Source organism: Ochlerotatus camptorhynchus, unplaced genomic scaffold, assembly GCF_037179485.1.
Source record: "Ochlerotatus camptorhynchus isolate MF236.1 unplaced genomic scaffold, CSIRO-AGI_Acam_v1.1 ptg000550l, whole genome shotgun sequence".
In the NCBI taxonomy this organism is placed as follows: domain Eukaryota; kingdom Metazoa; phylum Arthropoda; class Insecta; order Diptera; family Culicidae; genus Ochlerotatus; species Ochlerotatus camptorhynchus.
In genome coordinates this window covers 4,442,213-4,456,281 of record NW_027041033.1, presented here as the reverse complement: position 1 = coordinate 4,456,281, position 14,069 = coordinate 4,442,213, and the positions used below count along the sequence as shown (strand labels likewise).

At 40.2% G+C, this 14,069-nt stretch overlaps 1 protein-coding gene across 1 annotated transcript; it reads left to right on the top strand.

Moving 5' to 3' along the window:
• Positions 1-9,335: 9,335 nt before the first annotated feature.
• On the top strand, positions 9,336-11,693 carry LOC135713294 (transcription factor grauzone-like). Its single transcript, XM_065236378.1, has 2 exons — positions 9,336-11,395; positions 11,502-11,693. The coding sequence occupies exons 1-2, from the start codon at positions 9,410-9,412 to the stop codon at positions 11,652-11,654; spliced, it is 2,139 nt and encodes a 712-aa protein (XP_065092450.1). The 5' UTR covers positions 9,336-9,409; the 3' UTR covers positions 11,655-11,693.
• The last annotated feature ends 2,376 nt before the right edge of the window (positions 11,694-14,069 follow it).

Here is a 14,069-nt window from a genome sequence, read left to right as displayed (position 1 = left end):
TTATCTGAGCCATAAAATCCTCATCACGCCTTCCTCCGGAAGGGAAGTGAAGCCGTCCCCGGTTCATGAGTTGATGAGTCGATAGGTAGGGTCCGGGTATGAGAGCTAGCTTGCTGGCGTTGGTAGCATTGGTGCTCAGCACGGAAAACCAGATCGACGGAAAACAAATCAAAGGAAGAAAAAAAAAAAGAAATGAGATTAACAGAACTATATCTGTACAAGTTCGGAATAAGTTTCATATTTTTTAATTTTCTACAGAGTTTTAAACTTTTATCGAACAGTCCGCAATTAAAAACCCAGTAAAAACATTACTGACTGGATTAGTGTGTATATGTTATGTGCAACTTTTCTGTTGTAATATTCAACGAATTGGTCGGTATTGGTGCTTAGTTGAAAGTTCACAATCGCATAAATTGTTTCGTCCACGTCTTTGGAGTCGTCAGCAACATCTCGAAGCGCTGCCAATAGTTTTACGAATTTAATATCAATTGCAGCCGAGCAGACTCCGGCATCCTTAAGGCAGTTCTCCACGAGTCTTATCAAATAACTATCCGTTAGAAAATCGAATCCGTATTTGTACTTGAAGTTGACGACCAACCGAGCAAGGTCCAGCATTTCTCTTCCGGGGAGTAGCTGCACAGCAACCTGTATCCAATTGACCAAAAATCGCAACCCGGAGTCCAGCAGCGATGGCTTCTTTTCGCATCCCAAATCGTCCAGAGTTAACATTTTATGCCTCAGAAATCCATTGACCAATCCGACCAGTTCTGGACTGATTTCCTGCCGGCCTTGGACATGGTCATAGCCAAGTTTATAACTATCGTTGAAATGTAATCCACAAAATTTCAACTGGAGCTTCCACAGCGGGAGCAAATCTGGGCTTGATTCCTGGGGCAGTATTTACTGAATTTGACCAACGATTTGCACAATTCAATGATCGGCTCGGTTACCTCCGAAGCCTGCTGCTTAATTTGATCCAAATGTATCCGCAATTGAAGTGAGATGAATTTAACGATTTCTACCAAAATCTGATCCGGAGGGGATTTCCCACTGAGGATTTTCAATTTCTCTGATAGGGATTTCAGCGTTTTCATATCCAGAACAGAGCTGTTTTGAAAGTTGAGATATACACAGCAAAAAAAAAATGTAAAATCGATCAACGTAATTCAAGCTGATGAATGAAAAAATGATGTAATAGCAAAAAGCAGATACAATATTACATCAATAGATGTAATTTTGTTCGCAAAATCGATGTACATCGTACAACGTAATATTACACAACCAGCGGAATGACCTCTGTTTGGATGTAATATTCAACAACTTTTTTTTCTGTGTACTTACTCAAAATCCACACGGAACTTGCCGTTGGCTCAGATTCTATTCTTTCAAAAATAGGGTAGAGAACTACTTCGGTCTAATCGCCCATTTTGGGCCTATCGAGCAGAAAACATCAAATAAATCCATGATTTCAGAGTTAACAAGTCAATTATGGGTTTGGTACGATACTTTAGTCAATTAGCTGTCGAACAAAGTCAATGAGAATGCGTTATATGAAGCTTTGCACCCATAATTCACAAAAACAAAAGAAGCGCTCCGACCGAATCAATTTTTATCTTCATCCGAAAGGCCGAAGTGAATTCATTGGCGATTCAATGCGTTAGGCCGAATTTAGAATCCGAAGGCCGAGTTTGGCATCAAGAATCAGTGTTAGACTTTTGACAATATCTCAACGATTGGTTTCTCTTTATTAAATCTTACGGTACGTACAGAAAGGTAAATAAATTTGGAAGCCATCAGTAATAATAACATTTCGTTTGATGCTAAACTGTGCTAGATTAAGAAAGACTAAGTGCGCGTTGTGCTTAATAGGCCGGAAAGGGGGTAGTTAACCCTACTAAGAATCTCCACTAATTGTAAGTACTGCTTGGAAGCCTCACCCTAAGAATTATTTCCAAATAAGGCAAACTCTTGTGGAATAATTCTGCCATTTCCATCTCGCTAAACTTCTCTATATATCACTTCTGATACACACTGAACAGTCGATACAGCAGCGCCGTTGAGTTATCGAACACATCGTTGTAAATCCCTACTGCTTTCGCCCGGATCGTGAAATCGTCAGACTCGGACCAATGCCGCAACAATCGAATTGTGGTGGAGCAGATCACATCCATTCGTATGTGCATCGTATATCGCCTTGAGCACCATCCGACTCACCCTTAGCAACAACTCCGTGTGCTCTTCCGCCCAATGGCAATCTTCCAGCAAGCAAGCGCATTGCACTAATGTGTCGTTTATTCTGAAAAAGTAAAATTTATTACACAGAATCCTTCTAAACAAAATCAACTCAGGCATAACATTTGATACCGGCTCAAAAGCATTTGTAAACAAACTTTCTAAGGCCCTGTACACGCGAACCAAAGTACGCCCACGCAAACCAATACCACTTCCGGAAAGGTGATAGTTGCCCCTATCCGATGATGTTGGTTTGCGTGGGCGTACTTTGGTTCGCGTGTAAAGTGCATTAGAAAGTTTGTTTACAAATGCTTTTGAGCCGGTATGAAATGTTATGCCTAAACTAAACTTACCACCTTCCCACTGAACTTCACCGCCAAATTATGAATTCTAAGCACAAAGCGGCATCGAATTCCATCCACCGCCTCGCGACACACTCCAATCAGGTACCTCAGTGTTTCCAGCAGGTCCTCCTTCCTATCACCATCCTCCGACTCCCCGAAGACCGTCAACAGTTCCACTACGGATGAGCGAATGCATACCGAGTATGCCCGGGTTCTGTCAATGTCTTCTCGGTCGCGGTTGACTCTGGCTTTGGTTAGAAGCAGGGACTGAAGAAATCTGTAGCAACAATGGCAACAAGCGCGATTCATTGACAGCTCAACATCGTTTACTTGTGAGCAAATGTAAACCCGATGTGTTCACCCCTAATCATTTTGGCCTATGATCTTTTATTATACAAAAGAAAAGCAGATAACAACTAAACGTCATAATGACATGCTGTTTGACAACAGGCTCTCCCTTTCAATTTTTGTTAGAGAAAAAGAGATAACATACGGTACCTCCTACTTTAAGCTAGTACATATGAGTAGATAGTGTTGCCGTGAGGTACACTCGAAAATTTCAAATGTAAGTGCGTCAAATCAAATTTCGAGCCGCTCCGTCTGTCACTTCGTTTGTGATTTCAACAGTCAAAACTACGCTTAATGCTAACGTTGGATGAAGCTTCTTTTTGTTCGCTGTTTTCGAATTACTCGCTTCCATTTTAAATCAACCAAATTTGGATTGGCGGCAGAGAAATGTAAGTACACTGGAGTCGCTTTTTACGTCCCGCGTAAAAAAAAACGCGTAAATTCCGGAATCCGCGTAAAAAAAAACCGCGTAAATTCCGAAATCCGCGTAAAAAAAAACCGCGTAAAAAAGACCGTGTAAGAAAAAACCGCGTAAAAAGCGATATACCGCGTAAATTCTGAAATCCGCGTAAAAAAAAACCAAAATCCGCGTAAAAAAAAACCGCGTAAATTCCGGAATCCGCGTAAAAAAAAAACCGCGTAAATTCTGAAATCCGCGTAAAAAAAAACCGCGTAAAAAAAACCGTGTAAAAAAAACCGCGTAAAAAGCGACTTACACTGGAGCGACTTACTATTTAAAATGATTTATGCTTTTTTAATTTATGTCATTTCAAGCACCTTCAAAATTGTTTGCTAGTGGTGGCCAGCCCCTGAAAGAAAAAGCAGTTATAATCGGAAATCCGATCGATGTAAGTTCCTGTTCCTTATTATTTCCTCGTCGTTTTACCCCATTTTGTTTGTTCATTTTCACAGGATCTCCAAGTGTTTAATGAGGAAATTCAGAAAAGTTATCCATCCGCTGAAGAAGATTCCAGCCAGTCAACGAAATTGATGATTCGAGTGAGTTCGTTCTACCAGCAACTTCGTGTTCAACAACCGGAAAGCAGACGACAATCACGAACGCAGCTGTATTTAAGTTTGAAATACCACCGAAAAGTTAAATTTGGTAGCGGAAAGTGCAGAAAAATTATCTACTGAAAGTTCTAAAGAAAAGCTCGTGAAAAGAGGATTATTTTCACTCCGAAGTACTATCAGTGCGCCTACATCGAATAAAAAGCTTCCTCCAGCTGTACGTACACAGCAAAAAAAAATGTAATATCGATCAACGTAATTCAAGCTGATGTATGAAATAATGATGTAATAGCAAAAAGCAGATACAATATTACATCAATGGATGTAATTTTGTTCGCAAAATCGATGTACATCGTACAATGTGATATTACACAACCGATGGATTGACCTGGTTGCAGCAGTTTCGATGTAATATTCAACAACTTTTTTTGCTGTGTACCGTCGAGGTTTTTGAGCCAGAAGTAGCAGAGCATTTTCCTGTGAACAGAAACTTTGAACAAAACAACGTAAGTTATTTTATCATATATTTGACTAAGTTCTAAAAATCTACTTCTTTACTCCTTCTAGGAAAAAGAAGAATATTCGACATCAGTGAACAGGGAATCACCTACTTTTCTGTCGCCAAGCCATCTTCGTACTTTTTTGGTAAAAACAGATTACGGAAAACAAGTGTTGAAAGAAGCGACAACGCATAAACTTTCTAACGCGGGTCAAAAGCTAGTCGTCGACACGGTTGCCGATTCCATTTATCTTTGGGACGAAAAACCACTGCAGAGTCAATAAACGACCTCAGTGAAGTCATTATTCGCGTTTTTTCCCAAAGAATCAAAGGTAAAACTTAGTGAGAATATGACATATACCACAAAAGATTTTTTAAATTTAGAGCATGAAGGTGAATTTAATGTTAACATCCTACAAACGAGACCATACTGTTTGAAAATCGCAAACGAATGCCCTTTCAATGTGAAAGAAAAGTTTTTTTGCACATTCGATCCAATTCAAAGGTTCACAATTTAAAATAGGTCAATTTATAACGATATCGTATCGGAAAGCGCATCGATCAAATTGTTAGAAATAGAAGAGTTTGTGAAAAATAGAGAAACAATATAAGCCATGTGCAGAAATTGGGAAAAAGGAGCATATGATGATCATTTATTAGCTTATGAAGCCGTAGAAAGATGTGATTCAATGTGTATTATTGGTATTAATGCAGTGATTGGATCTCCATTTTCTATTCATTAAGTGAAAAATCAGGATTAATAATGATTTTAACTAGATGTAGAGAATATTATTAATTTTAGTATTATCAATAAACCTATGTTGTTAATCAATTATATTCCAATGAAAGAACATTTAAGCCATAGCAAATGATTGAATATTTTCCAGCAAGAACTCATGAGTTGATCGAGCTTTGTCCATCCTTAAAATAAATGACGGTTGGATAAATTTCGATCAATTTATGAGCTTCTTGTGATAATTAAATTTCTATTAAAAAATAATTCATATAGCATACTAAAGAATATTATAGCAAGTTAAAAATGATATTCATAACTACGTATTATGATTTTAACAAGTAAATACGTATGTTATTCATAACACTTGAATATGATTTTCATAAGACAACTTATGAAAATCTTAAGTGGTATGATGAATAAATTCCCCTCCGAAGTCATAAGATAAACTACATGATGATTTCCATAACAGATCCTTTTGTCGTGAAGTCATAAGTGATTCTTATGGAATTCTTAAGTATTTTTGCCTCAGTGTAATGTTAGTGAAAATAGGGGTTCTACACAGAGATAAATTCAATGGTTGCACTGAAACAAAATTCAATGGCAAAAATACTATATTGCTGGTTTTAATTAAATTCCCTCACCAAAAGATTTTGGCAGAAAGCAATTTAATTTAATTTATAATTATTTCTATCAAAATTACTATGCATTTTGAGCAAGCATAGTAGTTTTTCCAGAATCATAGTAAATTTGCTTACATTCATAGTTAATTACACTGAAATCATAGTATATTGAACGGTAATAAGCGTGGTTATTAGAGTGATGCAAAATTTGAAATTTTCGCTCCACAATACTTAAACCACAGACAAACAGACATAACAGTCGCAAGTTGACGTATCGTAGTTGGTAGTACCACCACCTGTGGCGCGCATAGTCAATTCCCTTGCGTTTGACGTTTACACACTACCGCCATCTGTTCAGCGTACTACCCACCACACTGTACTCAACAGATGGCGGTAATGTTTTAGCTACGATGTTTTACAGTGAGAAATATTCAATGTGTTATGTCTGTTTGTCTGTGCTTAAACGATTCCAAATCGGATCCTGACTAACCTCTCAAAGTTTGAACTTATTTGGTGAGAGACTGAGATGGCACAAACCATTTGAAGTTTGTATGGGAATTACTATGGTAAAACCAAGATTTTTGTTTATGTCTATCTAATAAATAATATCGGTCTGCTTCAAAAACTTTCAACTGTACTTGTAGGAAATTTTCCCAGCTACAACTTTGCTCAACACCACTTTTTTATGAAATGCAAGGATCGAAAGTTATCAATGGTTCAATGCGCTGATGTCTTATGATCATGCTCAATCCACTGCTAAGCAGGCAACATTGGTGTTTCTGGGGCGTTGAATAGGACACAAAAATCATGGCTACTAGGTCACACTGCAAAATACAGTGTTGCGTACAGAGCAGCTGTTTGATCATGTCATAAGTTTACCAATCTCTTAAATAATTAATAAATTTTTCCTGTCTCGTTTTGCATAGAAACGATCTTGAGCAAAGTTGTAGCTGAGAAAATTTTCTATAAGAATGGCTATCAAACTGTTTCGCAGCTCAATATGGAAAGAGTCTAGAAGGCAATAAACAAAAAATTGAGATTTCCCATAGTAATTTACATGTAAACTTCAAATGGCTTGTGCGAAGTCTGTTTCTAACCAAATGAGTTGTAACTTTGGGAGGCTAATCAGGACCCGATTTGAAACCATTTAAGCACTGTGTAGCGAAAAAGTCAAATTTTGCATCAGTCTAGTGGTTAAATTGAAAATAAGTGTTTTCTGCAAATTAGTATTCCTAACTATGGTCTTTGTTTCAGTGATACAGCAATAATTCAACCATATTGATCTAAAAATAAGCAGACATGCTCGATTGGCTCTTGCAAGTGACCGGTCGAATTGGCTCCCGTCGTTGTATCCACCAGACTATGAATATAGTGACAGCTACCATGAAATCATCATGGTTAAATTTACTATGTTCATGGTATTATCCACAATGACATAACATGTAAACTGACCACGACCATGGTTATTAGAACAATTAAACAATACCCTAATAAAACAAATCCCATATACCCGATCGATAGCCCAAATGATAGAACTATTCCATAAACGGATTGGATGAAACCCTGAACACGTCGTTAAGCAAAATAACAATACAAATTTTATTAGGCTAGTCAAGACGAGCAGTACTAAAATTGCTGTTTTTAGCTTCGATGTCGGAAATTTCGTTCGATAGCTGTTCCTATTCTTAATGATCTAGTTGTGAGTAATCCGAATCTCATTTATGTTTCAATTCGTTTAAAACTGGTTGTTATAATAATCATGATTTTTTTTGTTGATTTCCAGCATTTGGTCAATGGTGACACTCCAAACTATATGAGGATTCAAAAATAAGATCATTGGTGACCATATTAAGTATTCAAGATCACACTGGCCATACATGTTCCGGGTGCTCCCGGGGAGTTTCATAAATTTCCCGAAATTTTCCTGAGGCTAATGGAACTTCTCTGGAGTTCTCGGAACATCCCTAAAATTCTCTTCAGAACTACTCTGAAGTTCTCCTCAGAACTACTCTGAAACTCTTCACAGAAATACTCTGAAGTTCTCATAAGAGCTACTCTGAAATTCTCCTCAGAATTTCTCGGAAGTTCTCCTCAGAACTACTTTGAAATTCTCGTCAGAACTACTTTGAACTTCTCCTTAGAACTACTCTGAAGTTCTCCTCAGAATAACTGTGAACTTCTCCTCAGAACTACTCTGAAGCTCTCTTCAGAACTACTTTGAAATTCTCCTCAGAACTACTCTGAACTTCTCCTCAGAACTATTCTGAAGTTCTCATCAGAACTAAGTTCTCGTCAGAACTACTCTGAAGTTCTTCTCAGAACTACTCTGAAACTGTCCACAGAAATACTCTGAAGTTCTCATCAGAGCTACTTTGAAATTCTCCTCAGAATTTCTCGGAAGTTCTCCTCAGAACTACTTTGAAATTCTCGTCAGAACTACTTTGAACTTCTCCTTAGAACTACTCTGAAGTTCTCCTCAGAATAACTGTGAACTTCTTCTCAGAACTACTCTGAAGCTCTCTTCAGAACTACTTTGAAATTCTCCTCAGAACTAAGTTCTCTTCAGAACTACTCTGAAGTTCTCCTAAAAACTACTCTAGATCTTCGAAGAAGTTTTCAACATTTTCTTGATATGTACGAAGTTGTCCGAATATTCTCTTGAAGATCTTTAAACTTTCTCGCTAGTCGGGACTTCCCTAAAGATATCATTACTCCTCCAGAAGTTCTTTTAACTTCTCAAAAAATTAGAGTTGTCTGTACTTTCCTAAGATTCACTGTACTTTCCTTAAGCTCCCGCAGTTTTCCTGATATTCATAACTCTTCTCCGAAGCTCTCAATATGGTTTGAGAACTTTAAGGGTAATGGTCCATGGTCCATAAGTCAGTAAGGTCCATGGATGGTTTTGCAACATCGGTCAACTTTATGTGGAATTTATTGCAAGTTGGTTGCCTGTAAATTAATGATTACCAATTCGCGATATACTCCACGTAACCGGTAATACAATACAATACGTTGACCGATAATACAAAACCATCCATTGACCTTACTAACTACCATAACCATTACCATTAAAGTTCTCAAACCATAAGTAAAAAGCTTCTAATATAGTTCTCTTTCCGAAATCGTGTGGAGGAAATAACTATTTTGATTGGTAATGGTTCATGACAACCTATTATTTGTAAGGTCTTCTTCCAAAAACCATAATACCAACAATAATACATAAGGTTTCATGTAAAGTTCCATAACCATTTCAGTTAAAGTTTAGTAGGGATTATAATCAATTTTTAACCATTTTCAGTAAGGTCAAGTTATGGTTCGCGTTTTTGCGGGCTTATCCCCTGCTATTATGTCATGGTCAGCATAACCCCTATTAATGTTAAACATTAAATTTCAAAATAAATTCACATCGCTTGACTTCTATCATGAGATCCCTGATCATGAACATCCCCATCCTCCTCCTCACAAAACCCGTATATTTATCCATACTTTTCGCATTGGGTCTGTTTACAATAATTCCAAATCCGTCACTTTGGCGTACCGTTCTGATTGCAATTTTTGCATCATACTCAATTTTTACGAAGAAAATTCTCCAAATTAGTGGATTCAGGAAATAGTCACCATGGATTCATCCGGTGGCCAGCTGGAGGATTGCTTCACCTGTCTCCGCCGGACGGATAACTTTCTGTGTATTGCCGAACGGGACAATGTTAGTGGCGAAGATGTAGCAGCCGTGTTTGCGAAGCACTTCTGGTTTACCAGAGCCGAGTACTGGAACAAATCGGTGTGCACCAGTTGCTGGGAAAAGATAGACGAGTTCCATAAGTTTTACTGCACTGTGGAGAAGGTCCACCATGGATCAGCGATGGTGGCGGCAATCAAAACAGAAACGATAGAATGCGGGGCCGAGCAGGAATCGATGGTTTTTGGAGTGGAGGATGATTCGATGGATGATCCGGATAGGGGCCAGATTTTTGTGGAAGCGGTTTGTAAGGTAGAGGTGAAGCAGGAAGATACTGAGGGGGAGAGGTCATCCGTGGGGAAAGAGATTGAAACCAGTTCGGATGAGGAGGAAGAACCTGGTGCAAGGAACGAAGATTTTCTCGACGAGAGCGCAGAGGCATCCGATTCGGATGTTCCTCTGGCGAAGCGTCTGGCTGCGATAAAAAGGAAGCGAGCCGTTAGCAAACGAACCAAAAAGACAAAGCTCAGGAAGGAGAAGGCAGATAATAAGGAAATGAATGAATTTATTCGGCAGGAGATGGACATTACCTGCCACAAGTGTGCCGAAATGGGTATAGAGAACGATGAAGTTTTTGAATCGTTCTATCGATTGAGAGTACATTTCAAGAAGGTTCACGACACGTACGGGTATGTGTACTGTTGCAATCGAAAGTGGACTACCAAGACCGCATTGGTGGAACATCTGAGGAATCACGAACCAACGAAGAGCGATCGGAGCCGTTGCGTGGAGTGCAATTGCATTTTCAAGGACAAAAGCAGTTACGCGAATCACATGTTTCTGGTACATACGCCTGAGGACCAGAAGCAATTCAAGTGCGATCAGTGTGCGAAGGCTTTCGCGGCGGAAGATCTCCTGAACAGTCACATCAAATGGCACGAGGAAGTCGAGAAGAAGAACCACCACTGCACGATTTGTAACAAGTACTTCCTAAGTGTGAGGAATTTGGAGAATCACAATTTGAGTCATCATCAGTTTGGGGAAAGTTCCAACCAGGACATGGCCATGGGAGACATGGCTTCAGAGCTTCAACCGGAAGCGGCGAAACTCAAACGAACGGCGGAGGACTTAGCCAAAGAGGACGATTTGATTAAGAAGTTCGTCGCCCTAAACTGCTCCAAATGTGACTTTGTTGGTGAGACCTACAACAAATTGTCCTATCACGCCCTGAAGGTCCACAACATGAGTACGCATGCGGTGATTTGCTGCGATAAGAAGTTTGGAAAACGGCAACGACTGTACGAACACTGCCTAAGGCATCTGAATCCAGACCACTTCAAGTGCGATATCTGCGGTAAAACCTACGCGGACAGTTCCGGTTTGCAGATTCACAAATGGTGGATACACACTCCGATTTCGGAACGGCCGTTCAAATGTGACATCTGCGGGGCTGCCTTCGTTAAAGATTACCTCCTGAAACAGCACACCAATTGGCACGTTAACAAGGAGCGAAAGACACACTTCTGCGAGATTTGCAACAAGGCTTACTCGAATTCGATGCAGCTGAAGGCTCACCAACAGAAGAAGCATGATGCCGTGTGCGACTGGGTTTGCGACATTTGCGCCAAAGGGTTCACTCACCGGGCACTGCTCGAGGAACACCGGCTGACGCACACCGAGGAGGGGCTGGCCAGTTTGAAGATGCAGTGCGAAAAGTGCCAGCGATGGCTGATCAACAAGAAGAGCTACCTGCGCCATCGACGGCGCTGCTACGACACGACTGGCCCGGTCAAGTGCGACATCTGCGGCAAGGAGTCGGTCAACGAGGCGGCACTGATGGGCCACAAGAACTTCCACCACTCCAATCGGCCGATGTACACGTGTACCTTCTGTGGAAAGGTGTGCAAGACGCAGCTGCGGATGAAAGTAAGGCTAAAGCGAAGACAACATATCAATGTATGTATTTGTTGTCTTCGGTTTAAGACAAGGTTCGGATTGAAATTTGATTCAATTGAATGTTGGGCCATTTCAGGAGCACGAAGCAACACACACGGGAGTGGTGCTGTACCAGTGTCCGTTTTGTCCGAGGACGTCCAACTCTAGCTCCAATATGTACACCCACAAGAAGACGGCTCACCCGGAGAAGTGGGCCGAAGAAGTTTCCGCAAGATTCTATACTAGGTAAATAGTCAGCTGGAGATGACTTATGAATGATTCTGCATCAATAAATATCTATATTCTGTATTTATCACGACAACGATATGGGCAATCTTTACTATCAAATGTGCACTTCGAACTTATAAACGTTGTTTCTATTCGCACTTTCACCAGGACTTGACGGCTAACTTTAAATGTGACGATTTCTAGTCATCGGCAAAGTTCTAGCGCGTTTGCGACCGGAGACAGATGGGTTTTAATATCTAACATGTTGTTGCCGCTTTCGCTCTAAAAGCTCTAGGAGATGATAAAGGGCTATCCGCATTCCACGCAGACAGTTCGAGCTTTTAGATTAATACCCCTCCCATCCCCGCCCTCGCCACTCCGTGGAATTATGGAAATTATGGTTAGCGAGAACCTTAACCTGTGAGAAAAGATCCACGTGGCGGTAAGCACATCAGCACACGAAGTAATAAATAACACTCATAGATGACCTCCTAACGGTCGATTTGAAGAGGAGTGGCAGAAATTCATCATCAACATTACAACGCTTGTATCTGTCTGACTGAGCAGTTATAACAAGCCTATCGAGCTGACATTTTTCTTGTCGATAAGTACACGATTTCCGGCATCCTTTTTCTCTAAATCACGATGAAACACCTTCCGACACCCAAAACACACAGCGAATACAATAAAAGCATATACACAAGGTAGCATAGTGAATTACCATCGGCTCATTCCATTACAAACAGTTTCAAAATCAATCCGTAGCATGGAACAATATTATATTTCACTCAAACTTAAAAATTTGTTGTTTTTGAAAATAAACACCTTCTCCTTCCCAGGTGATCTATATCTTTTCGGTCCTTCTCATGTGTGTCAATCCGCCACTAAATAGTCAGTACTTATTTAAGCTCCTCCTTGTGTTCATTATTCTCGTCTATTCTTGAGGACTAACTGAACAGCTATTGAAACACAATTAGCATACTATTGATTTTAATCAAAAACGTTTGTTCATGTATTCGATCATTTTCGACTGCATGAAACATCTTTTGTTCTAGCACTTTTTTTCAAAAATACATTTTTGCATCTCAACAACCAAAAACCTTCTGGGAAGCAAAGGGTATGTGTTTACTTGTCGGTGCTTTGTGCTGTTCCCTATCCCTGGCTCCCAGCGAAGGATGATGGAATGCATAGAGTGGATGGCTTGCAAGCGTCACCATCTCCTTCTGGAAGTGGACCAGGAAAAATAAATCCGGGTTCGTCTTCGCGTTTTCGTCTCTCCTCGTTATCCGGAAGACAGCGCTTGGGGCCAGCTGGTACCGGTCCTTGATTTCGGCTTCGATTGATTTGGGGGTCGAAGTTCGGTAAGTCCCTGATGACCACCTTGAAGGGTTTTTCACCAGGAATGTCATGCGTGAAGTATTCCGCCTTGGAATCCTTCAGGTACTTCACGGCCACTTCATACTTCGCTTGAATTCAGCTGTGACGCCCTGCGATGTGAAATCACCAATGAGCGTGTTGCGTGGCACTTTCTTCACCATCATGCGAGGTAGCTTCACTTTTGACGCACTCGGGCCAGTAGAATTCTCGTTATCGATGGTGTCGCCGAAATCACCGACATCGCTGACGTTCGTCGCGGTGACATCGGACTGGCCATTCTTGTTCCGCTTCTCCTGCGTCACTGCTGGGTTGGTATTCTCAGTTCCGGTAGGAAGAGTAACGAACCTATTCGAAATAATAGGTACACACGAGTTACCCTCAACACAGTCCTCGTTCTCCGTTTTCAATCGGAGTCTGCTCCGGAAGCTCTGCCTTTCCATCGCACGATGCGACCGACACTACTGACAGACAACACGAACAAACGCACAGTAAATCTGCGAACTTTTGGAAAACAAACTACACTCAAAAAAGTCCACACGTCTAATCGAAGTGTTTAAGCACTGATTGTAAATCCTACACCACACTCAAAAAATTTCACACGTTTGATCGAAGTGTTTAAACACTTGATTTTTTAAATGCAGAATCACATTTACTTTAAGTGTATTTCACCTTGGTTCAATGTGTTATACACGTTAATTTATAGTGTTTCAAACTTTGAAATGTTGAAATTTTTTCACTATCTATTCAAGTGTATTGCACATTGAATCACGCTACTGTTCAAAACAGATGGATTTAAAGTGTTTTGCATTTCAATACGATGTGAATTGCTAGCTCAGAAAGGTAAACATCGAGAACAAGAGTTGTGACTTTTTCCTATCAACCCGCCTCATATATGAGAACAACCGTGGCACAGAGAGATTGAACGAAGACTCTGGCAGCAGCACACCCCAACAGTTCATGATCGAATCCAAAATCCGACTCCATTAAAAAGATATGTGAAAGCTCTGGCTTCTGGCAGTTTTGTTTATATATTGGTCGATTCATTTTTAGAGTCGGTAAA